Source organism: Gopherus evgoodei, chromosome 8, assembly GCF_007399415.2.
Source record: "Gopherus evgoodei ecotype Sinaloan lineage chromosome 8, rGopEvg1_v1.p, whole genome shotgun sequence".
Taxonomy (NCBI): Eukaryota; Metazoa; Chordata; order Testudines; family Testudinidae; genus Gopherus; species Gopherus evgoodei.
In genome coordinates this window covers 70,124,619-70,148,838 of record NC_044329.1, presented here as the reverse complement: position 1 = coordinate 70,148,838, position 24,220 = coordinate 70,124,619, and the positions used below count along the sequence as shown (strand labels likewise).

At 40.8% G+C, this 24,220-nt stretch overlaps 2 protein-coding genes across 8 annotated transcripts in view; one reads left to right on the top strand and one right to left on the bottom strand.

Moving 5' to 3' along the window:
• The window catches only part of GPSM2 (G protein signaling modulator 2), a 60,899-nt gene extending 40,205 nt beyond the window's left edge, over positions 1–20,694 (top strand). For 6 of the 7 annotated variants that reach the window (XM_030574009.1, XM_030574008.1, XM_030574012.1 and 3 more), the window contains 12 exons: positions 2,636–2,771; positions 3,286–3,428; positions 4,756–4,879; positions 5,165–5,280; positions 6,667–6,822; positions 7,816–7,924; positions 8,664–8,793; positions 9,942–10,012; positions 12,484–12,660; positions 13,944–14,100; positions 14,255–14,472; positions 19,511–20,694. In XM_030574009.1, the coding sequence (XP_030429869.1) occupies positions 2,636–2,771; positions 3,286–3,428; positions 4,756–4,879; positions 5,165–5,280; positions 6,667–6,822; positions 7,816–7,924; positions 8,664–8,793; positions 9,942–10,012; positions 12,484–12,660; positions 13,944–14,100; positions 14,255–14,472; positions 19,511–19,687 (1,714 nt within the window). In that variant the 3' untranslated portion in view covers positions 19,688–20,694. Of the gene's footprint in view, positions 1–2,635; positions 2,772–3,285; positions 3,429–4,755; positions 4,880–5,164; positions 5,281–6,666; positions 6,823–7,815; positions 7,925–8,663; positions 8,794–9,941; positions 10,013–12,483; positions 12,661–13,943; positions 14,101–14,254; positions 14,473–14,844; positions 14,906–19,510 lie in introns of all 7 variants that reach the window. The other variant, XM_030574013.1, reaches the window with a different exon arrangement.
• Positions 13,994–24,220, bottom strand: part of CLCC1 (chloride channel CLIC like 1) — a 33,491-nt gene continuing 23,264 nt past the window's right edge. Inside the window, 4 exon segments of the mRNA XM_030574014.1 lie at positions 13,994–14,082; positions 20,797–20,887; positions 23,535–23,651; positions 23,653–23,847. Of these exon segments, the coding sequence (XP_030429874.1) occupies positions 20,840–20,887; positions 23,535–23,651; positions 23,653–23,847 (360 nt within the window). The 3' untranslated portion in view covers positions 13,994–14,082; positions 20,797–20,839.

The following is a 24,220-nucleotide window of genomic DNA, read 5'->3' as shown; positions in this document are numbered from 1 at the left end:
AAAGTGACAGTCTGATTCCACAGAGCCATTTTAAGGCTCAGTGTTTTTAATATTGCTTCTTTTTGTTTTGTGCACCTCACCTCTGCTGTTGCTTCAGAGGGTCACTGTTAATTTCTTATTCTTTCACTACAGCTCTTATCTGCTATTGTTACAAAAAAACAAAACAAACAAACAAACAGACTCCAGAATCTTTACCTATTCTCCTGATTTTGACTGCCCTATTGCAGCCATGACTTGGTCTTTATTTAAAAACATTTTAATTTTTGTAAAGAATCAAGTTACCCCTTAAGGGTTAAATGCTAAATCCCAAAGCCAAACAACACTAATTACCTGTGTCTTGCAAAAAGGTCTGTCAGTTTTGCAACTTTGAATTAAAGAGTCAAATGAATTTTTAGTGGCATTAAAAACAAAAAACAAAATCAATTTATCTTACACCTACAAAACAGTAGTTTTACAAACCAGATGTGCTGGTTTAGATTCTTAGAACTTTACATATTTTCACAGACATAGATACATACACATTTTCTTTTCCTTAACATTCCTTTACACAGTTTTGTTTTTACATAGCTGTATATATATATATGGATTATTTACAGGCACTCTTCTGGAAAAGGGCCCATTTCCCTTCAGAATGGCTGCAAAGAAACCAAGAATTCTCTCTCTTTAACATGGTCCTTTTTTAACATTTTCACAAAGTTTAACTGCTTAATTCTCTCCAGCCTCTGTAGAGTTAACTTTTCACTCTCTTTACTTAAATCACTTGTTTATGTCCCAAAATGACACCTTTATCACCTCAGATTTCACCATTTTAGGTATTGTTCCAGGGATTCATGCCTGCACTTACTGCTTTTCTTACTTCTAACACTATTCCCTTAGGGCTTTCAACCTGTTTTTCAGTTTCTTTATCTGTTGCTTGCCTGCTTTTCTGGGCCCGATCCTGCTTTTTTTTTTTTTTTTCCCCTCCAATGAACCGTTTGTGAGTGCTATTGTGGTCACTTCACAATTTTGAAAGAAATGTTCAAGGAAAGGGACCAGGAAGGGTGGGGTCTAGTTGAGGAGCTCCCCCCGCCCCCAGCCTTGCTGAATTGGTAGTGGGACACTATAAAGAATCAGTTTCTGAGGCAGACAACAAAGGGGAACAGAACAAGGGACTTTTTGTCCTTTTTACAATGAGATGGGAGTATGAAGGGGTTTGGATCGATCCGGGGTTTGGAGAACAGGGTAAAGGGGAGCGCTCGGTCTGGTGGTGGGAGAGGAGGCTTTTAATAAAGCTTTTAACTTATTATTTGAATAATTGAGAGAGGCCAGTTTTGATTTTGTCCACCTATGATTTGCCTCTTGCCACCACTGCATGAAACAATTAACCTCTCCTTTAGCAAATTTAGTTTTAGGTTGGCCGAGTTTGTCTTTTAAGACGTCCACTCAGTCTTTGTTCCAAGATTTTAACAGTGGCCACTGAGTTTTGGGATCCCCCTGAGTTAGCCTAGACCATTTTCCCAGAAATTTACAGGAGTCTGGACCCTTTTTACAGGAGTCTGGACCCATCCTAAATACATAAAATGAGCCGGCGTTCATTTAGGGAACTGTCCCGACTTAGACGTCTGGTTACCAGTACAGGAGGACTTTCACACACCAATCACACAAGAAGGAAATTCAGGTTCATCAGAGCGATGCCTGCTGCAACACACAAAAGGAGCCCACAGGCTACTGCCTCAATTGCCCTTGCTTTCACACTAAGGGTTTTACCCAAGGTGTGGTGCGGCTGCAATTGTGCAGATTTCACTCACTCAGACCGCGGGGACAGGAACCCCTTGGTCGGCCGATCCCCAGACAGAGACGGCACCCAGACTCAAACACTCCACAAGAGGACAGATAGACACAGAGACAGGACAGTCCTCAGTTCGGACAAAACACAGAAATAATTACCTGACCAGATTCCTGATGTCAGATCCCGGGATCCCTACCAGAACAGAGTGGGAACCAACAGGTTCGATGGCGTAGACCTCACTGTGGCTGTGCGCCTTTCCGCTCTAGTGGAGGACCGCTTGGGCCAAATGCCCAGGTGCCGGCTGCCACGGTCATCCTACAAAAACAGTCAGGAATCACACAGCCCCAGTGAAGACGGTTGCCATCTCGGTGGAACCTCCAAATTGTCAAAGTTAGAATCAGGACTCACAATTTGTCAGACCACTCTGTTTATTAGCGCAGCGCTCCGCCAATAACATTCAGAATATGTGAGTGGCCATGCAAGGCCCAAACAGTCTTATTTATACAGATAAAAGAGCGGGAATTAGACAAAGGGACAAAGAAAGCAAAACAGGAAAATTCACCTGGGGCACAGCATGCATATCCTATTTCCTTACTAACTGTTATCGATTTAAGGCTAATACTTCACCAATTGTTAATGTCTGTATTCCTGACACCTAGATTGTAGCATTCCAACAGTTTTGCTTAAAGGTACAGACAGCATTTCTTTAATCCTTTCTATTCTTACTATATAATTCATTCTACTTTCACATAGTCTATATCTTATGAAGAGAAATACCTTCCATGTAATTCTGTTTACAGTGCATTGAACATATATCTATTGCAAATGTACAGGATTTACTGGATTGTTGTATTATTTTAATTTCAGGACCATTGGAGACCAACTAGGTGAAGCTAAAGCTAGTGGTAATTTGGGAAACACCTTAAAGGTGCTTGGGAATTTTGAAGATGCTATTGTTTGTTGTCAGAGGCACCTAGATATTTCCAGAGAGCTTAATGACAAGGTAAGAATGGTGAACATTCAGTTACTGTCAATCTGGCTGTAATTTTATAGAACAATAATTATAGAAGTACTAACACATACTGATGAGCCTTTGTATAGTGGTCTTGAGTGGCTCGTCACATAACCACTTACATTATGAAGATACCTGCAAGTTTACAGGTGGAAGCACCAGAGGCCCAGGCACAATTGCTTTGTTGGGATGCTCTGGGGGTGTAACTCTCCAAAATGATCACAGCTCCCCATTAATAGTTGAGAAACTTGCTTTCTCTGTATCAGAGGGGTAGCCGTGTTAGTCTGGATCTGTAAAAGCAGCATAGAATCCTGTGGCACCTTATAGACTAACAGACGTTTTGGAGCATGAGCTTTCGTGGGTGAATTCATGCTCCAAAACGTCTGTTAGTCTATAAGGTGCCACAGGATTATCTGCTGCTTTTGCTTTCTCTGGCTGATCGTTCTTCTAATTGGTGCTGCACGTGATTTCGGAATCTTTCCAACAGATTGATATTGTGTTCTAGGTTGGAGAAGCAAGAGCACTTTATAATCTTGGAAATGTGTATCACTCCAAAGGGAAAAATGTAGCCTGTGCTGGGACTCATGATCCAGGGGAACTTCCAGATGCAGTAAAGGCTGCATTACAAAAAGCTGCAGATTATTATGAGTAAGTAACAATTTCAAAAGGCTGTAACTGAAAAGAGAAAAATCAGTAGCTCAAGCAGCGTATAAATAGTTTAAAATATTAGGAGACCTTCATTGTTGTGAACTAAAGTATAGAGTAGCACCAGTTAATGGTACAGGCAGCAATATGTTGGCATTTGGGATAAGTTTAATAAAGCATGAAAGGAGTAAGAGTCATACCTGGGCATTTTTTTAGGGTGGCTTTGATTTCATTCCTTCTGTATGCTTCTCTGTAATACCACACAACTGTTATTTATCTCTACCTGTTATAAATTTTAGAGGGGCAGCCATGTTAATCTGTATCAGCAAAAACAACGAGGAGTCCTTGTGGCACCTTAGAGACTTAACAAATGTATTTGGGCATAAGCTTTCGTGGGATATAACCCACTTCATCAGATGCATGGAGTGGAAAGTACCGTAGGCAGGTACAAATATACAGCAGATGAAAAGATGGGAGTTGCCTTACCAAGTTGGGGGTCAGTGCTAATGAGGCCAATTCAATTAGGTTGGATGTAGCCCATTCCCAACGGTTGACAAGAAAGAGTGAATATCAACAGAGGGAAAATTACTTTTACTTTTTGAAGTGTTAATAAGCCTTTTGTTGATATTCACCCCTTCTTGTCAACCGTTGGGAATGGGCTACATTCACCCTAATTGAATTGGCCTCGTTAGCACTGACCCCTCACTTAGTGAGGCAACTTCTGTATCTATATACCTGCTTACTGTATTTTCCACTCCATGCATCTGATGAAGTGGGTTATATCCCACAAAAGCTTATGCCCAAATAAATTTGTTAGTCTCTAATGTGCCACAATGACTCTTCATTGTTTTTACCTGTTATAAGTGATTCCAGCATCTTGGGACCCTGCCATCTGCTTAGGTCCCAGGTCAAGAGATGGAAAGGTAAGACCTGTGCATCAGCAGATCTGAGTCAACATTTGGTCTTTTTCCTTAAGTAACCTCTATCCACTTCGTTCTGGAAACGCCACAACTGTCACAGGAGAATGGATTTATTTTGAGATGTACTTTGAGACTGGCTAGCAGGTTCTGAGCAGATGATCTTCCCCTGTTCCAAGAGCTTAGCACACCAGCCTGCAGAGGATAAAACAGAGTCTAGTATCTGCTGGTATCGGACTGGGTAATGCTTAGTGCTACGTCAAGGCCACTAAGTCAGGCAGTAAAGGGAAAATAATGTCTTCCTTTGTAGTAATGGGAAGACCAATTATTTTATGGCTTGTAGTTTCCTATGAACAACCTATCAGGTCTTTCCTTTTTTTTTCTTTTTTTTTTTTTTTTCCCCTCCCAATCAGGAAAAACTTGACAATAGTGACAGAGTTGGGTGATAGAGCAGCCCAGGGACGTGCGTATGGAAATCTGGGGAATACACATTACCTTCTAGGCAACTTCAGGAATGCTGTTATAGCCCATGAACAGGTACAAGACTGTACTTCTATGTAATTCTTTTTGTTTTAGAACAACACTTTTTAGCTGCTGATTGATCCTTTGTATGCATGTATTGTGTCTGTAGGCTTTTTAAATGCTAACTTACCATACTTCCTTGATACTTAATAGTACAGATTCAAGTGCTTATATAGTCTTTTCAAGAGTTGTTTGCCTGAAGAGCAATCAAATGTTGATAGAGCCCTATAAATGTTTTCTTGGAGATAAATTTGTGAAGTGCAATGACTGAGTACATCAGTAAGATTCTGTGTTTTTAAGCGTCTCCTAGTTGCAAAAGAATTTGGTGATAGAGCTGCTGAAAGAAGAGCATACAGCAATCTTGGAAATGCCTACATATTCCTGGGCGAATTTGAAACAGCTTCTGAATACTACAAGTTAGTTAATTTATTTCTTATATATAAACATAGTACCAAACCTTTTTTACATAATCAAAGTAGGCAAGTCTTTACCTCTGTTAGTAATAATAATGCTTAGCATTTGATATATTGCTTTATAATCATCCTTACAACGCAGATTGGGAGAGAATTAATTATGTAGTGCTTAACAGAATTTTTAAATTAATTTTCTAGTCATTTGACTGTTCAGCCTTTCCTAAAGTCTGGATTTTTGTATTATGTCTTCTCTACCTTTTCTAGTAAGAGGGAATATTTAAAGAGGCACTTCTCTATAGTACGGGTTATTGCTTTCCGTTGACATGCTTTTACTAGCTTTCTCCTGTATCCTAAGCATGTTGCCTTTATACCCACCAAATTCTAGGATGATGATCCACAGACTTTAAGTACTTGTATTGAGATTGGTAGTGCATTAGGAAATAACTGAAACATGCCAAAGGCAGTTTTGCATAGTGGGTTATATACTCAGACTTTATTCAGGAACATCCCTTCTTTATCTCCTAATCTTCTGCACAGCAAGGTAAATATAGTTGCTGTGCAGAGTTCAGTAAAATTAAACTAAAATATCTGCATTTGGTACATTAGGTACAAGGGCTACATATGAGTTCAGATTTCAGCTGTGAAGCCCAGGACTCTTCAAGTTTTCAAAAGGGAGAAGAACTGACCTGAACATTAGTCAAACATCAGAGGGGTAGCCGTGTTAGTCTGGATCTGTAAAAAGCGACAAAGAGTCCTGTGGCACCTTATAGGCTAACAGACGTATTGGAGAATAAGCTTTCGTGGGTGAATACTCACTTCGTCAGATTCATGTGACGAAGTGGGTATTCACCCACAAAAGCTATGCTCCAATACATCCGTTAGTCTATAAGGTGCCACAGGACTCTTTGTCGCTTTTTAGTGGTCAAAGAGTTAGAGTCAGCAATCAAGTCTGCCTTGATAGCTACAGAAGTATCTTAACACTACCTACTCCTATTGATTAAATATTTGCTGTGTTTGTTATTTTCTAAAGTTGGCATCATACTTTGTGTAAACTGCACTCTGAATATTTTTTATACAGTGAAGAAAACCAGCATAAATAATGCAGTAATGAAGCAGCTGGCTGAAGTTAGAATATGCAGTTTAAGGGCCCAGTTCTCCTCCCATTGAAATCAATTGAACTTATTTTTTTTTCCATTTTAAGGTTAGAGATAAATAGGAAGGGGAAAAATTGTAATTATTCTCTTGTGGGATGATTATTTGCAAAACAAGGTTGAATTTTACCATTTTACCCAGGCAACTGTATTGATTTCAGTGGGGTTGCATAGGTATAGATTGAGAACAGAATTTTTCCTATAGTGATTTTGTGAAGCTAATAATCCATTCTTTTAGGAAGACACTACAACTGGCTCGACAGCTTAAAGACAGAGCTGTGGAAGCGCAGGCTTGTTACAGTCTTGGAAATACATACACTTTGCTCCAAGACTATGAAAAAGCAATTGACTATCATCTGAAGCACCTTACAATCGCTCAGGAACTGAATGATAGGTAAGTCCTTTGGAGCCAATATTGTATATTTAACTTAGAGGGATAATAGGATTGACCCTTTGTCTCCTGTAATTGTTCTGTATATGGAACTTGCATTGAAATCAGTATGAGTCCCCAGCATGGATTGGCTATAGGATTACACTCGTCATAGGAAATAGTTGTAGTCTTAAAGGTATCACATTAATGAATCCTGAGGTGAAAGATAGCCTTTGTGCAGTTGTATTGAGATGAAGAGTAGCCCGTGACTTATGGAATCACTAATACTGTTAGACTGACTTCCACCTCTGTCAGTTTTTTGGTTAGTTGTTAAGGGAAGAGACAGCAGCTCTCAGTCTTTTTACTTTGAAACAAATGATTGCTGTAATTTTGCAGCCTTCTCATACCAATAGATGGGCTTTTGTGCCTTCACTGGGGAGGAATGAAGTGGAAAGGATAAGTCCACTAAAATGATATATTTTTTTAAATGCAGGTAATTTTTAAGCTGTGTATTTTAATATTCAGGGCAACTAAAACTGCTTTGTAATTTTTCAATGTTATGCTTATTGATTTGTAGAGAGACAACTGTTAAGAATGGGCCAGAAAATGCAATTCAAGCAAAAAATGCTTATGAACTGGGTTATAAAATGTAGTCCCTATGTATTTTTAAACTCTTGGGTCCTTTGTATCATTATCAGCATCATGTCATTTGAATCATAATGTTCACAAGACTGAAGGATGATTTGTCCGTTCTGTAAAGTAAAAATCAAAGATCTCACCTTTACAAAATTCCTAATTTAAGTAGTAAGTTGTTTTAAATGAATGCTGAATAGATTGTTTAAATACTTGGTTAAATGTCTTTCATTACTGCCTATAATGTACTTAATATTTTGGTGCTTAAAATGGGAGTTTTCCTAGTTTTCCTAGGCCCAGCAACAGATTCTGTCCTAGAAGCTACAGCATGAAATTCTGACCACCTGGGATTACAGCTGAATATTTGCTTAAATTGTGTTACAGAATTGGTGAAGGAAGAGCATGCTGGAGTTTAGGAAATGCATACACAGCATTAGGAAATCATGACCAAGCTATGCACTTTGCTGAAAAGCATTTAGAAATTTCAAGAGAGGTATGACTTGCACATTCTTATGTTTTGGCTGTTGGCTTTTCCTCTTGAAGATCTTTCTAATGTCACACATCCAGACTGCATGACACATTGTGTTTGGAGGAAGAAAATAAAAAATCTGTATTAAAGTAGTGTCATCTGGGCCGGATTAGTTTACAGTGACCCCAGTAAATCTGTGTGAAGAGGAGAAATAGTTGGAATGAAAAGTTGTGGCTTTTGTGCATGTTTGCCCCTAATGCATTAGTAAAAGGATTCAGGAAGAGTCTTTCTGTATGGAAGTGTCACCACGGCAGTGGTGTCAAGGCCATCGGCACAAATTAATCGTGTAATATTCTTGGAAAGCAAAAGGTACAGCATTCGTCCATTTTTCTTAAATATCAACAAAATTTGGAAAAAATAGCAACATATAAGTTGTCAGCAGACTAATTCTTCACTATTTTCCGTCACCTTGTGAAATGCTGTTCACTTTCTCTGGTGCATCAGTCAACTTTGCCTAAATGCACACCAGATTTTAAGATGTTGAAGAGAAACTTTAAATCCATAAGCAGCATGTTCTCATTTTGCAATTGTGGGCTGAGATGTATATATGTATACCACAATTGCAAAATGAGAGCACGCATATGCACATATATCTATATACATACATGCTTGCTGTGTGTTTGATTTTGATTCATGGAGTAGGAGCTCAGAGAATTTTTAGAAATTTGAGGAAATAAATATATTCAAATGCACTTGGTTGCAGGTAGGAGATAGAAGCGGAGAATTAACAGCTAGACTTAACCTCTCAGATCTTCAAATGGTGCTTGGTCTAAGCTACAGCACAAACAACTCCATGATGTCAGAAATCCATGCTGTAGATAATAGTTTGAACGGTAAGTGCTTCTTTCCAGCATATTTTTTAGCTGAAGTTGAGAGGAAAAAATGATTGCTCCTTTGTGTTCAGAGGCTTTTGCATTTGTGTTTCTCACGCTCCTATCTCCTTTGTTCCCCCTCCCCACCCCCCCGCCCCAAAATTTGCTTGTTCCATTTGGAATATTGAGCCTTCCTGTTTCGATAAAGGGACCTTTTTATGTTTGGAAGACTTGCATCATGGTATCAGACAGGCCTGCAACACAGGCTGTCCCTCCCCACAAGTTGAATGGTCTAAATCTGAATGTTCCCCAATCACTTCATTTAAGGGGAGAAGAGACGCTGATGTTGCTATGCAGATCCTCCAAAAAATGTCAGTCCTCTTAATAAAGAGGGAAGTTTGAGGGCCTGACTTTTTTCCAAATTAGAGGAAAAAATGCTTAAGACAATCCCATTTTTAAAAAAATAAAGAAGTAAAGCCACATTTATATGCATCTTAATAGAGCTGGAAAGACTGCAAACAAAGTTCAATTTTTGCTTTATAGTCTATTGTTTGCATTTTGTCTTTGTGGCTACATATTTGTAACAGCTTTTTTTTTTTTTTAAGAAAAAAAATCTGAGATAAGACTGATTTTATGCACCAGATTACAGGTTTTGCCTTGCCTCCTTTGTTCATAGCATTCTTACTGGCATTGGGGAGCTTACAACAAAAATCGTGGGCTCTTCTGATGTTCCTCTGTCTAAGCTCCCTAATCAAACCTTTCTCTCCCTGCTCCCCATCCACAGTTGTGTATCCTCTTCAAAACTCAGCTGATCTTCTGTGACTTTGTAGTGTAATGCCAATTATTTTTAGAAAGTGTGTGGTATTTTGATGCCAGAGCATAGCATTCCTGGATCAAAGAATCTTATTGCAAGGAGACAGTCTATATTTGTGTTTTAAGGTAATTAGCCTTAAAACTCTGAAGTACAAAACCAAGTGTTTTCAGCCTGGGTACTTTACAGATGTTTACTCCATGCTAATATTTTTTACTACATCATTTTGGAACTTAAAATTACCACATCTTAAACCTTAGATGGTATATACCACAACATAGCTTTGAAATGTAGAAAATGCATCCTTCCTCTTCATAGGCAACCAACTTATTTAGTCTTATTTCATCTCTTCCCAAAGGTGCAAGATCCAGAGTAGGCCGCCGTCACAGTATGGAAAACATGGAACTTATGAAATTAACACCTGAAAAGGTTGGCACTTCCTTTCTTTTCTTTCTGTTCTGAGTAGTAGAATTGCAGTAGTGTTTCATAGCTTTCAATGCACCAGTGCTACGAAATGCCTAACGTGGATCATTCCAAATAAATTCTTCATTCAAATTATAGGAGCATGGGTTTTAGGGCAAGATAATCAGAAATTGTATATGCTAACCACTTTAGAAGTTGGCTAGTAAAATCTTGATCAATGAAAGGAAGTGTCAAGCAAATACAAATCTAGAGAAGCCAGAGACATGTTCAATAACTAGTTGTGGCAAAGAGTATTCATGATCAAAAGCACAAGAGTAGCAAAGTCAGTCCTATGTAATGGTTTAATGGAGGATGTTTCCTCAAGAATGTAAAATTTATTTTCTGCAGTACACATCAGAAGTGTGTAGGGAGTGTGTATTTTCCCTAAGAGCTTCAGTTTATCTGGGTAGTCAATAAGTGATTCACAATAAAATGAAAGGGAAGCTGTCCATAGATCTTAGAGCAAACATTCCTTGGTTATGAAACAATTTCATATTTTTATTTATATATCACATTTTTATAGTGTTTTTTGTTTGAGGCTCTCAGAACATTTTGCAAACAATTAAGCCTTTCAACATCCATGTTAAGTAGATATATTTTAGAAATGTAAAAGCTGAGGCACTGGAAGATTCACTGCAAGATCACACAGGAAGTTTGTCAGAGCTGGGAATAGAACAGAGGTCTCCTGACTAGTAGTGATGTACTTTAACCTCAAGGCAAGAATGATCTAAAATGAACCTGTTTGCCTCATGAGCCAAGTTGACAATTTTGTATAAATCCATGTTTCCCAAAAGATTTTAATAGGAGGTTAGAACTTCTTCTTCAACCTCCATCCTGGGACACTATTCATACCCATCTCCTCCAATAGTTCAAACCTGTTCACTAATTTTGCAGATAAGAGAGTTAAATCTCTTCCAGGACCGACATGTTGGGCAGCTGATGGTGCTGAAGTTTTAAGTCACTTCTTGTACTCTGAGCCCCTGTTGGGACTGATATATAAGATCCTAAGTTTCACCTCCAACCTGCGTCTCCCACAATGTACTGCTGAACATTCAGCTAGTTCCAGCTTAAGTTTTTTATCCTCTACCACTCTGATCACTTAATCTGTTGCTTAGGTGATACAGGACCCATATTTTTAAAAGGTATGTGACAGTATAGTTTGCGGTACTGTGTAATGAGAGTTTTCCAAGATGCCTTTATAAGAAACCAAAACTAAATATCATAGCATAGCTGTAACAAAGGATTTCCTTTGAAATTTTACACTTATAAACTCAGGAGGAGGAGTTTAATTGAGGGATGAGGTTCCAAAGGCATAATGGGGGGGGAAAGCCCAGCTTCAGAGCCTGCTTTTAGGAGTTTAGATAAGGCCAAAAGCAGAGGATCTGAAAGATCTTAAGGTATGGCTAGAATGTCCAACATGAAGAGACTGTGTACAAATAAGAAGGCGTTAGTGACAGCCAATGAATGGCTTTGTCAGAACAAGAATTATTTGTTTAGTCTTTATAAGCTTCTAATGCAGCTGTACATAATTATGTCAAGAGGGCAAAAAATACTGGCACGCTGACCTCTGAATAGGAATCTGCCTTATAGCATTAACCAAACTTAGGTCCCTGATATCCTTCTGTTTTGGCAGCCACCTCTGCTTTCAGAGCCATGCTGCTACTGTTGTCTGGCATATATGTAACAAGGGAGATTTTAAAATTCAGCTGCACAGCTTCCCTATGAAAAAGCTCTAAAAGGCTCTTATGTCATCACAACGTACAGTCAACCTGTGGAACTCTGCCAGAGAGTGTTGTGAAGGCCAAGACTATAATAGGGTTAAAAAAAGAACTAAATAAATTCATGGAGGATAGATCCATCAATGGCATGTGCTGAGTTGTCCCCTAGCCTGTTTGCCAGAAGCAGGGAATGGGCAACACAGGATGGATCACTTAATGATTACCTTTTCTATTCATTCCCTCTGAAGCACCTGGCATTGGCCATGTTGGAAGGCAGGACACAGGGCTAGATGGACCATTGGTCTGACCCAGTATGGCCATTCTTATGTTTCTTTATGTTAAGGGGTTTGACTTTCTGAGGAAAAGACATTTAAGTTTACTTAAAAGATGCTCTAGCATTTTTATTTACAGCTTAACTTACAGTTCTAAATTTCACTGACAATACTGAAAGATTTTAATTCTATTACTCTCTCTGAATGGAATGTTCTTTCTTTCAGTCACTGACATTGAGCTCATTTCCTATTGTATATTAGCGATAACAGAGGACTCCATAGTCATAGGTCAGGTGATGTAACCTAACACTTAAATTTTGTTCATCCATCTACTGAAAAGGAAACACATAATCTAGAGATTCTTCTCTGATGGGAAGTGAAGCTAGTTAGATGATAGGCAGCAGGATATGTAAAGAAGGCTTCTTTCATCTGACTCTTGTTTTCTTAGATTCAGAACTGGAACAGTGACATTCTTGCTAAACAGAAACCCTTGGTTGCCAAACCTTCAGCAAAGCTGCACTTTGTAAATCGACTAAAAGGCAAAAAGTACAAAAATGGCACATCCTCCAAAGTTCTGCAGGATGCTAGTAATTCTATTGATCATCGACTTCTAAGCTCTCAGAGGGTATGTTTGGAGAACTAAAGCCTAAACAGGTTTAATTGTTTGCTTGGTGAAAATTTCTAAGTTACAAATGAGTGCTCGTTTCCAGAGTTGTGTTAATTTCAGTTCTTATTGTTCACTTGATCAAAAAAAAGTGATTCAAGTATAGTAACTCCGCGCTTAACGTTGTAGTTACGTTCCTGAAAAATGCTACTTTAAGCAAAACAATGTTAAGCGAATCCAATTTCCCCATAAAAATTAATGTAAATAGGGGAGATTAGGTTCTAGGGAATTTTTTTCCCCAGACAAGACTCCTATCACACACACACACAAACAAGATAAGTTTTAAACAAACAGTTTAATACTGTACACAGCAATGATAATTGTGAAGTTTGGTTGAGGTGGTGGGAAGAGGGTGGGATATTTCCCAGGGGAATGCCTTACTGCTAAATGATGAACTAGCTCTCAGCTGAGCCCTCAACGGTTAACACATTGTTAATGTAGCCTCATACTCTACAAGGCAGCATGAATGGAGGGAGGAGACACAGCATGATGAGAGAGACAGACTCACACACTGTGTGTGTGGTGTGTGGGGGTGTGTGTGTGTGTGTGAGACGCACATTGTCCCTTTAGGCACGCTGAGCCCACTGTAAGTACATTGCCTTTTTAAGTAGATCAGCAAGTTGAGACAGCAGCTGCCAGCAAGCGCTCTCCATGTCCGTCCGTCCCCGGAGATGAGGTACGGGAGAGGGGAGAAGAGGGAGACACCCTGACATAGCACCCCTTTTCTCCCTGCCCCACCCTGCACAGCAAGCAGGAGGCTCCTGGGAGCAGCTCCAAGGCAGAGGGTGGGAGCAGCAATGAAACAGCTTTAACCGGATGATGTTGAGTGAGGAGTTACTGTACAGAACTAGCTTTGTCATATATATGTTCAATTTCGTGTTAAATTGGAAAGAAGTGAATTAAAAAAAAATTAAGTTAACTTGATCAAGGTCAGAGGAGAGAATCTCATTGTGATATTAAGAACTAGAGCAGCAACTGGAAACATGTCTCTGGCTTATACCTGGCAGCTTTATTTTCCTGGTGACTACTAACTGCCATATAATGCTCACGTTTCAATTGTTTTAAAAGATCTTCCACAAGTGGCTTGTTTTGTTGACGTGATCACCTTCCATTGTAACATTGTGTTTAAACAATATCCAAATATCAAACATGACCGGATTAAACTGCCACGGCTTCTGCATTACAGTTCAATAGGGGACACTTGTAACCCAACGTTTCCCTGACTCTCTTGCCTATCTTTTCAGAAAAACATTCCTGATATGACTGGAGATGAAGGGTTCTTTGACTTGCTGAGCCGGTTTCAAAGCAACAGGATGGACGATCAGAGATGCTGTTTCCAGGAGAAGAGCAGAATGACAGCTGCAGCAGCATCTTCCACCCCATCTAAAACAATGAGAAAATGTACATTTTTTTTGATTGTTTGAAAAAATCTACCCAAATCACGTGCCTCTGTCTTGGATTGATGTTTGTTAGAACAGTTTAAAAAACTGACAAGATTTACTGTTCCAAGGCACATTTCCAGACTAACTTGTTCGCTTTCTCCTTCCACCTTCAGCCTTTTCTACTTCCATGGTCTCACCGCACACTGATGAATTTTTAGATCTACTTGCAAGCTCGCAGAGCCGCCGCCTAGATGATCAACGAGCCAGCTTTAGCAATTTACCTGGGCTTCGTCTCAATCAGCACAACAGTCAGTCAGTCCTTGGCCATCTAATGGCCAGCAGCAACAGAGAATCAGATGATGACTTCTTTGATATCTTAATAAAATGTCAAGTAAGTCAGTAAGAACGGTATGTGGAAAAAATGCTGCTCAGTTACATGGGATGGGGCTATTACATTACACTGAGGGTCAAAAGAACTGGGTGTCCATGTAATTTGCCCCCACAAGGCCTCATTTACCGCATCTCAAAAATGGGGATATTGCCTGTATCTGTAGCACTTGGAAACTGATATATGAAAAGCATTCTAAAAGGGCTAGGTGCTGTAATATTTGCAGAGTTGAATAAAACCTCACTGAATTTTCTCTCCATGTTTTTAACTTACGTCACTGCAATCTTTACACTCAACATCAGTAAGACTCTTGATACTAGAAATATTAGGCTCTAAATTCAATCTGTGAATGAAACTTCCTATTGAATCTTTCAGAATATACTGAAATGATGAGTACATCGAGGTTCTTTGACTGCTTGCTCATGTCAATTCCATGGTAGGTGTGCGTGCGCGCGCAACATGAACACTTGCTGGATGTTTTATCCTTTGTGGTAGCTGTAGGGGCTGGCGCTATTGCCTCCTGGAGCCTGTGCTTATGTGTCGGTATAAGAGGCGATGCTAGTCCCCCTGCTCTCTGTTCCTTCTTACTGCACAGGACAGTTGCTGGAGTGTTTCTTGCCTTGCAAGCTTTCCAGTGGGTTTTGGACTTTGTTGTTCTGTATATAGTTAAAAGTTTAGTTGTTAGTTGTACTTAGTTAAGGCAGATAGCAGTCCCATATCGGGATGTTGTCGTAAGAATAGGGCATGCCCTGGTCCCTGGGTTTCAAACCATCTGTTGCCTGCGTAAGTCCATGCCAGTGAAAGACCCCCATTCAAGCTGGTTAAAGTGCCTCAGGGAAGCCCACATTAAGGATGGGTGCAAAATTTGCAGGGTTTCAGGACATGCACACAAAAGGACAGGGACATTTGTTTGAAGGCGCTGTTAATGGAAGCAGCCCCTAGACTGACCTTGGAGTTGTGCTGCTCTGATTTTGCACTGAGCAATCAGCCTGGGTACAGAGCACTTCCCTGGCACCATTTGCCGTTTTCAGTGCCAAGGAAGGAGCACAAGAAATTGGACACCAAAAGAGGGTGCTCCCCAGTGCCCAAGAGGGATAGGTGGGGAGTGTTTGACAAGGTGATACCCGTGTCGGGCCTCTTGTCCTCCTCAGAGCTGCAGTCTGTGGCGGTGACTCCACCCAGGGCAACAAGCCCAGTCCAGGACTCAACACGACTCCTGGGAGCAGTCAGGGCACCCTACACCTGTGAGCCCCACTGACACTGGAAACATTGCAGGCAGCAAGGGATCTAATGTCCCCTCTGGTGCTGCCCATGCCCTGAGATCCTCAACTGGCTTCCTCAGGAGTTGTTGACGGTGACCCCCACCAGAGAAAGACCCTCCATGAGCCCACCTCAATGGTCTCTGACACGCCACTGGACTCCAGCTTCACAGCACTGATCCCCACTTCGTGACACATATCCACGGTCCCATGTCAATGGTCACTGGCTGCACAGCACCAGTCTCCAGCTCCCGTCATAGCCGACAGGCAGACGTGGCAATTTCTCCACCATAGTCTCCATGGCAGGAATTCTCGTCAGAGGCCGAGGATGAATCCATCCTGAGGAGACACCAGCATCAGCGTTTCCCATCAGACTTTGGCGCCAGACCTTCTGCAGGTGCTTGGCCACTGGGGCAGTAGTTGGTGCAATGGCAACACTGGAACCTGTGGGAGTTCCCTCTGACGCCAGGTTCCTACTCCCAGCCGTCATCCTTGGTTGTATCCAAGAGCCGAACCACTGTGCCGCCCCAGCTGGTGCTGGACTCAGACTGCAGCCCAGTATCAGGACCCTGGCAGTGGTCCCAGTGGAAGCAACCCCAGTAGTGGAGGAGGAACCAGCCCCTCCTATGGTGGTAGCCTCTTCCTCATCGTCTCCAGATGTGGAGGTCGCAGGTCCTGCCAACCCACTGCCGCCATATGACTTCAGGGTTTATCAAGAGCTCCTTAAACAGGTTGCCACAAGCTGGAGGTGGAGAAGCGCAAGGAGCCCATGGACAGCCTGTTTGACATTTTAGCTGCAACGGTCCCCTCCAAAGTGGCCCTACCAGTCCATGAAGGGGTGTTGAAGCTGGTTAAGGCGCTGTGGCAGATCCCATCTTCCCTGCCTTCGACCTTGAAAAGGGCAGAGAAAAAACTATGTCCCGGCTAAGGGGTTTGAATATATGTACTTGCACCCTCTCGTTTCCAGTTTTTATAGCAGTCTTTAATTTGATAAAGTATCAACCTGCTTCTACATTACTGCATCTAATTTAGTACAAAATTAGCGATTTTTTTGAAAGGAATGACTGAAGCATTTCTCCCTGGACATCTTCAGACAGATTTAAACTTCTAGTTTCATTACATTTGCAAGTGAGAGAGAAAATTAAAGCAATAACTAAAACAGTCAACAGTGCCAGTAATGCAAGATGGCTGATTGAAGCTGACACAACATAATAGTAGCTGCAAGCTTCCATAAAAGAAAAATATTCCCACTTAATGCACAATATATAGCTGAAAAGAAGAGTTGGTTTCTAAGCAGCAGAAGATGCTGTTCAAGAACAAAGTATTACAGGGTCTCTGCCACGTGCTCAGACAGCAACTAATAAATGCAAACTTCTCTTCTGTAATCCTCCTTAACTTGTGATGTATGGTTGGGTACATTATGCTATCTAAACCAAGCTAAGAGGTAAAGTCCAGTACAGTCTCAAGGCACTCTGTGAAAGATGAAAAATTCTTCCACTACTACCATTAGCCTTAAGCTTAATTGGTTAGGTGGCTGACTGAAAAAAGATTGATATCCCAGCTTCCCTGTAATAGTCATTGGAATTCTGAGGAAGACTGCTTCTGTATACTTGCATCTAGCTATCATAAGTTTGTGCTTAGTACAAGTAAGACTTTGATGAAAATATGGTATGTATTTTACTTGAAAATCTATACAGAACAATTAAATTTACAAAACCATTGAAGGAGGTGTTGAAGGATTTTAATGGATTACAGCTGTCCATCTCCGTGGAAATTTGTCTTGATCTAGTTAACAAAACTGGAACCTCATAAGGACAAAACTTTTTAATACAGAGAATCTATGAAATATTTCTTCCACTTAGTTAACATGAGTGATCCGAAATAAAGGTCAGGCTGGGTCCAGAACAGAAAAAGGATTAAATGGAATGTAATCATTAGTTCCTTTTCTTAACACTGAAGAGGCTGAATTCTACCCTAAATCTGTCGCAGTAGCCACAGAAGTGCCACACTTTGCATCAGACTGATGGCTATTTGTGGAAATAAAGTTAGAGGATATTGTGTAGACTTCTATTCAGTTTTAAAAATAACTGCACACTCCTGTGCAGTCAGTACAGCAGCACATTGCTGTAGTTAAACCATTGCAATAGGCTAGATGCTTTAAAATAAGTTGGTAAAAATGTGCCTGTATCCAAAGGAAGGAAGTAGTATAAGAGGAAGCTAGTATCCTGGTGACTCCTACTGATGTTGTGTGTGTTTTGTAGAATCGCCTGATTTCTATTCTGTATAATGTGTACTTTCATGTTGGAATGGCAGATATATTTTAAAGTGCTGCAGATGTTTTTCTTATCAAGCCTTTGTGGGATCTTACACTTAGTCCAGGAAAATGATTTGGGTTTTTCCAGTGTGAGGAAAATATTTTACACCATCCTGTGCAACCCCATTATCTCCAACAGGGGACGTCCACAGCAGAATTTGGCACTAGGAAAATTACTGCTATTTAGTCCAGCACTACTTGGGCACATTTTAAATGTTGTTACTGCCAGAGAAGGAGGGATGTAAAACAGTCTCCTCAGAATCATAGAACTATAAGGTTAGAAGGGAGGGCAAGGGTCATATAGATGCAAGCTTTGTTTTCTAATCCATTCAAGACCGATGGCTATCCAGCCTCCTTTTGAAAACCTACAGTAAAGGATCTTCTACACCCTCCCTAGGCAGTCTGTGGTAGAATGTAAAATCTGTTATGATAAGATTGCTATAAGAAATGACTAAAGTGCATGGCAGAAGACAATACAGATATACTTACTGAAACTACTGTGAAGCCTGATAAGCTTTACCGCTTCAGTTTGTTCAATCTGTTTTACTGTGCTTTTAAGTGAAAATAGCAAAACAAGAGAATCTGTAGCTAAAAAAAGTTTAAACTAGAGGGTCCCACCCACCTGTCCACTGCTAGCAGTGGAGTTGGATCAGAGCCAGAATTAACTGCTTCATCTTTTATGTACGATGCAACTGTACATAAACTAATCCTTGTTAAGGATTCTGCTACAGGTTTGTTCATGGCATTTAGTTTAATGTTTTTAAAATAAATGTGTCTTCTTCCATTCCCCTCCTGTTTGATTTTCCATTTTATTCCTGAGTTACAGAGTTAAACACATAGCTGAAGCCTTTTGCAATTGTATTCTACTTTATTAATTATAGGAGTAATGTCAGATACGGAAAATCAAATTGGGAATGGAAATTAATGCTCTTACATGCCCTCATGTAAGGGATGAATGGCACTAATAAGGTTGAGGGAGAGTCTAGTTTCCATGTAGATAGAAAATAGGAATACAAAATATTCCCCTGCCAAAAAGGTTATTCTTTTAATACTTACTACTCACACCTCAACGGGCTCACCAGAAACTAAATCACATTGTTAACTTAGTACACAAATCTAATACAGCACGTTTTTGATGAGACATCTTCAATGGGTATGTTACAGTATTTCCCATCAAACTGCTAGAGGGGAGGGAGGAGTTTGAGCTGCCTGCACACTGGGTAAGGCTATATACCCTTATTATTAACTATGCCAGTATTCTAGATGCAATATTACTATAATTTTATTAAAACCTTGTAGTTTTACTAATAAAAAATCCTGATGGCTTTTAATGAATCTGTTCCTGTGCATAAACATAAACTTTCTGCAGTGAGAAAATACAGAATATTAACAATGAAATAGTAAGCGTACCATTGTATGAGCTTCTGACAGGCACTGGTTAAATTTTTATGTCTTGCTAAATCTTTAGGGTTCCAGATTAGATGATCAAAGATGTGCTCCACCATCAACTGCCACAAAAGGACCAACTGTACCTGATGAAGATTTCTTCAGCCTTATTTTGAGATCACAGGCCAAGAGAATGGATGAGCAGAGAGTCCCTTTACCCTCCAGTATAAATAGACCAAATCCTACCGAAGACTTTTAGAAAGAGAAGCCTTGTTGGAATTTCAACTACAGCACGAAGATTAGGGGGTCAGAGTGTACTGTAATTTTTAACAAAGAACCTATCACTTCCCTTTGTTTGAAGGGAAAACGACAATATGCCTTTAAAGGAGAAAAGGGTTTTGTAGCACTAATATTTGGATATTCAGTTCAAAGTGTATTGTGTAAATAGTTTTACTTTTTAAAAACAGTGCTAGTAAACTGACAGTTGTACATTCCTGTGATCAGTTTTCTGCAAAAGGTACAGTCTACAGTTGCTACTACTGCTAGAGATTAAGTGTATGTCAAAGCTGAAACAAGTCACTGAGTACTTTCTTTTAACTATCTGAAGTGGATAGCATTGTGATCAGTAAGATGTAGTGTTTAAGGTACTCTGCTTCATTGATTAAAATGGTACAAGTTTATGGCAGTTTAAATTAACAGTAATACAAATTTCATAGTTCTAATGTCCTGTTAAAAAAACTTTCCCATTTGTATGTTTCCCTTTCCTGGAACAATCAGGTAGTCCCTGGACTTTTTTATACCAGTTTTGTTTTGTTGTTTTTTAAAACCCACAAACTGAGGAATAAATTACCTCTCAGACTGCTTAGTTATTCCTCTCGTGTGTGCATGGAAGCTACTGAAAACCTAACTGGGATTGGAAAAGTCACTCTGCAGACTTGGGTCAGTAAAAGTTTTGTTCTGATGAGCTATTTTGGTATCTGAATTCAGAAAAAAAACTATTTCCAGTTTAGGAGATGGTGTTTAGTTTAGGACACACTTTCTACTCTAAGATTGCTGGCTTCTCAGAGCTTAAATTGAACATCTCACATGCTTTTCTTAAAAAGCTACTTTATTTAAATGCAAAAATAAGCTCTTGCTTTACAACCAGGCTTGGTTTACTTTGAGATACATACATTTGCCTAGTTCTCCATCACAAGACTTTTATAAACAGCTTTATAGGGGTAGTGTTGATCCATAAGGAATAAAAATCTGAAGGATGAGAATTCACTAGGAATCCAGTCTTCTTGATTAAGGGGCAAGCACTAGGTCATGTCTCACTTGCCACCTGGCATTGATAAATTACTGATTCTTTATTTGCTGCACTCTCACCTACACTGGGGTTCCATTGCATCAGGAAGATAAAACCAGGGAACTAAGGGGTTCCTGGAAGATCTTCAATAGTAGGTTGCTGATTTTGTTCCTGCAATGACAACGTTTAAATGTTTAACAAACAGCAAGTGGATCCTGCAGATCAAAACAGTCAACTCTCCTCCCCAAAATGATATAATTACTTCAGTGAAGTGGCCACCATCTCAGTACAGGGCTCAAAAATGCATTATCCATGGGTCCCATGTTAAAAGGCAAATTTTATTTAAGTTTTGCAAAATAGAAATCGACGTACTGGGTTAGATCAGAGGCTCAGCTATCTAACAGCAGCCATTGCCACATGCTTTATAAGGTGCACAACAATCAACAACTCCCACTCATCACCCAGTAGCTGGAATTATGCTCTGAAACAGTTTTAAACCTGTTGAATAACTGCTGGTGTCAATCAAAATCCTCTTGCTTCCTAATTTCTGCAACTCGCTGTCACTAGATTATGTAGCACAAAACCCCATTCCCTGTTTATCCCTGAAGTTAGTTTCATTGTGTCCCCTTAATATTACAATGGGGCCAGGAGCTATAACTGGCCCTTAAAGAGCTTACTTGTGTACTGTAAGAGAGCAAACCACACATTTTTAGAAAGGGGGCATGGCAACACTTCGTCTAGAGCAGTCTCCCTTTCTAGTTCATTGTCTAAAGATTAAAACTATCTGGCCCTGTCTAATTCTGCTCGCTATTTCTAGATGACATGACCACACGTGTATACAGCATTCTAAAGGATGTACCACTGGTTTTTAATATGGCATTGCATTGTTTCTTGAACATTCTAATTTTTTTTAACTGAGCTGTAAAACAAGCTAATTACACCCAACTCTTCTCAACAACCATGTATGAGGACTTCAAATTATGCCTTTTAATGTCATAGATGAAACTGACAAATGTAAGCTAGTGTTACTACCCCTTTCGCTGAGTTTGTTAGGCAAACCCTGATGCCTCTGGAACCTAAGTATTTTGTGGTATCTGCAGATTTTCTCAACTTAGTTACCCCCTTGTTCATATGTTAAATACAAAGAGTAATTGAGAACCTTGCTGCACCCCACATAACATTTCACAATGCTGAAAATTAGCCTAAGTCTTGGCCTCTCTTCCCCTGACAAAGTTGCCTTAACCAGCTCCTATAAAGGACTTTATCAAATGTTCTCTGAAAGTCAAAATAAATTATACCAAGGGAGGTGAGTTTAAATCTAACCAATTTTGATCTTGTTTTGCATGTGTAGTTTTAGTTATTTCCCCATAGATGGGGGTGGGTAAACTTTCTTTTCTTTTTTTTCTTTTTTTTGCCTGAGGGCCAACATCTGGGTATGGAAATTGTATGGCAAACCATGAATGCTGATGAAAATGGGGGTTGGGGGTGCCGACTCAGGGGGTGGAGCCGGAAATTAAGAGGTCAGGGTGTGTAAGGAAGCTCCAGGGAACTGAGGGGGTTTGGCAAGCTGGGGTGCAGGTTCCAGGCAGCGCTCACCTCAAGCATCATGCCAAAGCGCGACCAGGCAGTTCTGCATGCAGCCTGGCCGCAGGCACGGCCCCCACAACTCCCAGTGACGGGGAACTGCAGCCCATGGGAACTGCAGAGCTGGGGTGGGGGCCGCAGGTGGAGCCCACTGGCTGTCCCTATATGTAAGAACCAGAGGGAAGATATGCCTGCCATGCCACTGCTGCTGGGAGCAGCGTGGAGCCACAGCATGCGCTGAGCGGGGCAAGCCCTCGCCTCCACTCCCCGGTAGGTGCTTGAGGGCCAGATTAAAAGGTTTACATCCATGCTGTAGGTCTGCTTTAATCTACAGACTGCCTTTTCATATAGGAATTTGTCTCTGAACATCTGGAGGGGGACAAAACACTAGTTTTTCAGATAACTGCTCTAGGCAGAGCACTTAGTTAAAGTGCACCACCTTTTTAAACATGAAAATTATAAAAACATCTGTACCATTAAGTACACCTCTACCCCAATACAACACTGTCCTCAGGAGACAAAAAAAATCTCACCACATTATAGGTGAGATTGCGTTATATCAAACTTGCTTTGACCCCCCCATTCCTTGTTCCCTGACCACCTCCTTCAGAGACCCCTGTCTCTAATCACCCTCAGGATCCCACCCCCTACCCTATCCCTGTCCCCTGACTGCTCTGACCACTATCCACACCCCTCGCCTCCCAACAGGCACGCGCCAGAAAGCGGAGCAACGTGGCCCCAGCCCACTCCACTCCGCCAGCTCCCAGCCGCCGGTGAGTGAGGGTAGGTTGGGGAAAGGATACCCCCATACTCACCTGTGGCGGGAAGTGGAGCGCCGCAGCTGGGAGCTGGGGGAGTAGAGCGGACTGGGGCCAGGCTGCTCCGCTTTGCCCAAGCCCCCTCCCCTGAGTAACCCGACTCAGGCTAGGGCAAGGGAAGTAGAGCAGGCTGCTCCTGGCCCCCCGCTAATCGCCCAGGCCACTCTAGGACTGCGAGGCCCCCAAAATTGCCCCCTCCCCGCAGCTCCTGCCTCCTAGAACCTGGGGTGGGGGGGAGACCCTCTGCCCCTTATCCAATGCCCCGGCCCAGCCCCCTTAACACGCTGCTCAGAGCAGCATGTCAGAACTTTATATGCCAACCCGTGTTATATCGGGTTGCGTTATATCGGGGTAGAGGTGAAAATTGTTCTAGACTTAGCTTGAATAGCTATTAAAATGCACAATCGTTAACATACACTGGATGCTACCTTGTGATGCTCTTCTCTTTGTGCATCTGGTATATCACCGGCCAGCAGAACTTCAGGACATCTGTAGCTATTTTGAAGTCTCATGTGAGCCTCTCTCTCTGAGAGCATCTCCTCTGTCATAAGGTGCTCTACTGAGGGGACCAACATTCTCTCTGTAATTGGCATCTGAATCACCTGCACTATAATGTATTTGTTCCCAGTGCTGTCTGTCACTTGAAGGAAGTGAAGGAGATGGTTCCTTCTCAGGACTTTTAAAATCTCTTAATGTAGCAACCGATTTTCCTGCACCATAGCACAAACCCTAAAGAAAAGACACTGTCTCCTTAAGTATTAAGCGTTCACTTTTGCAACTTGCAGTTTTCTTCTCTCTCTCTCTCTACAGAGATACATTTACATCTCTGTATATGATTTACCATTTTCTCAAGAGCTTTCCTACTTCAGAAAATTACTCAAGTTGGCAAAGTGGTTTTTAAAAAGTACAGAATTTCATTACTTTGGAACAGAGTTTAGGAACAAACTTAAATTAATGTGTCTGAACAAATTTACCTATTTTTGTTACAACCCCTAAGATTACTGTAAGTAAAAGATTATTGAAAAAAATATTTTCAGGTTTTTACTGTCCCATTTTTTTTAAGTCAATGGGACTTCACAGTGTCCTGCTCTCCATTAGTCGG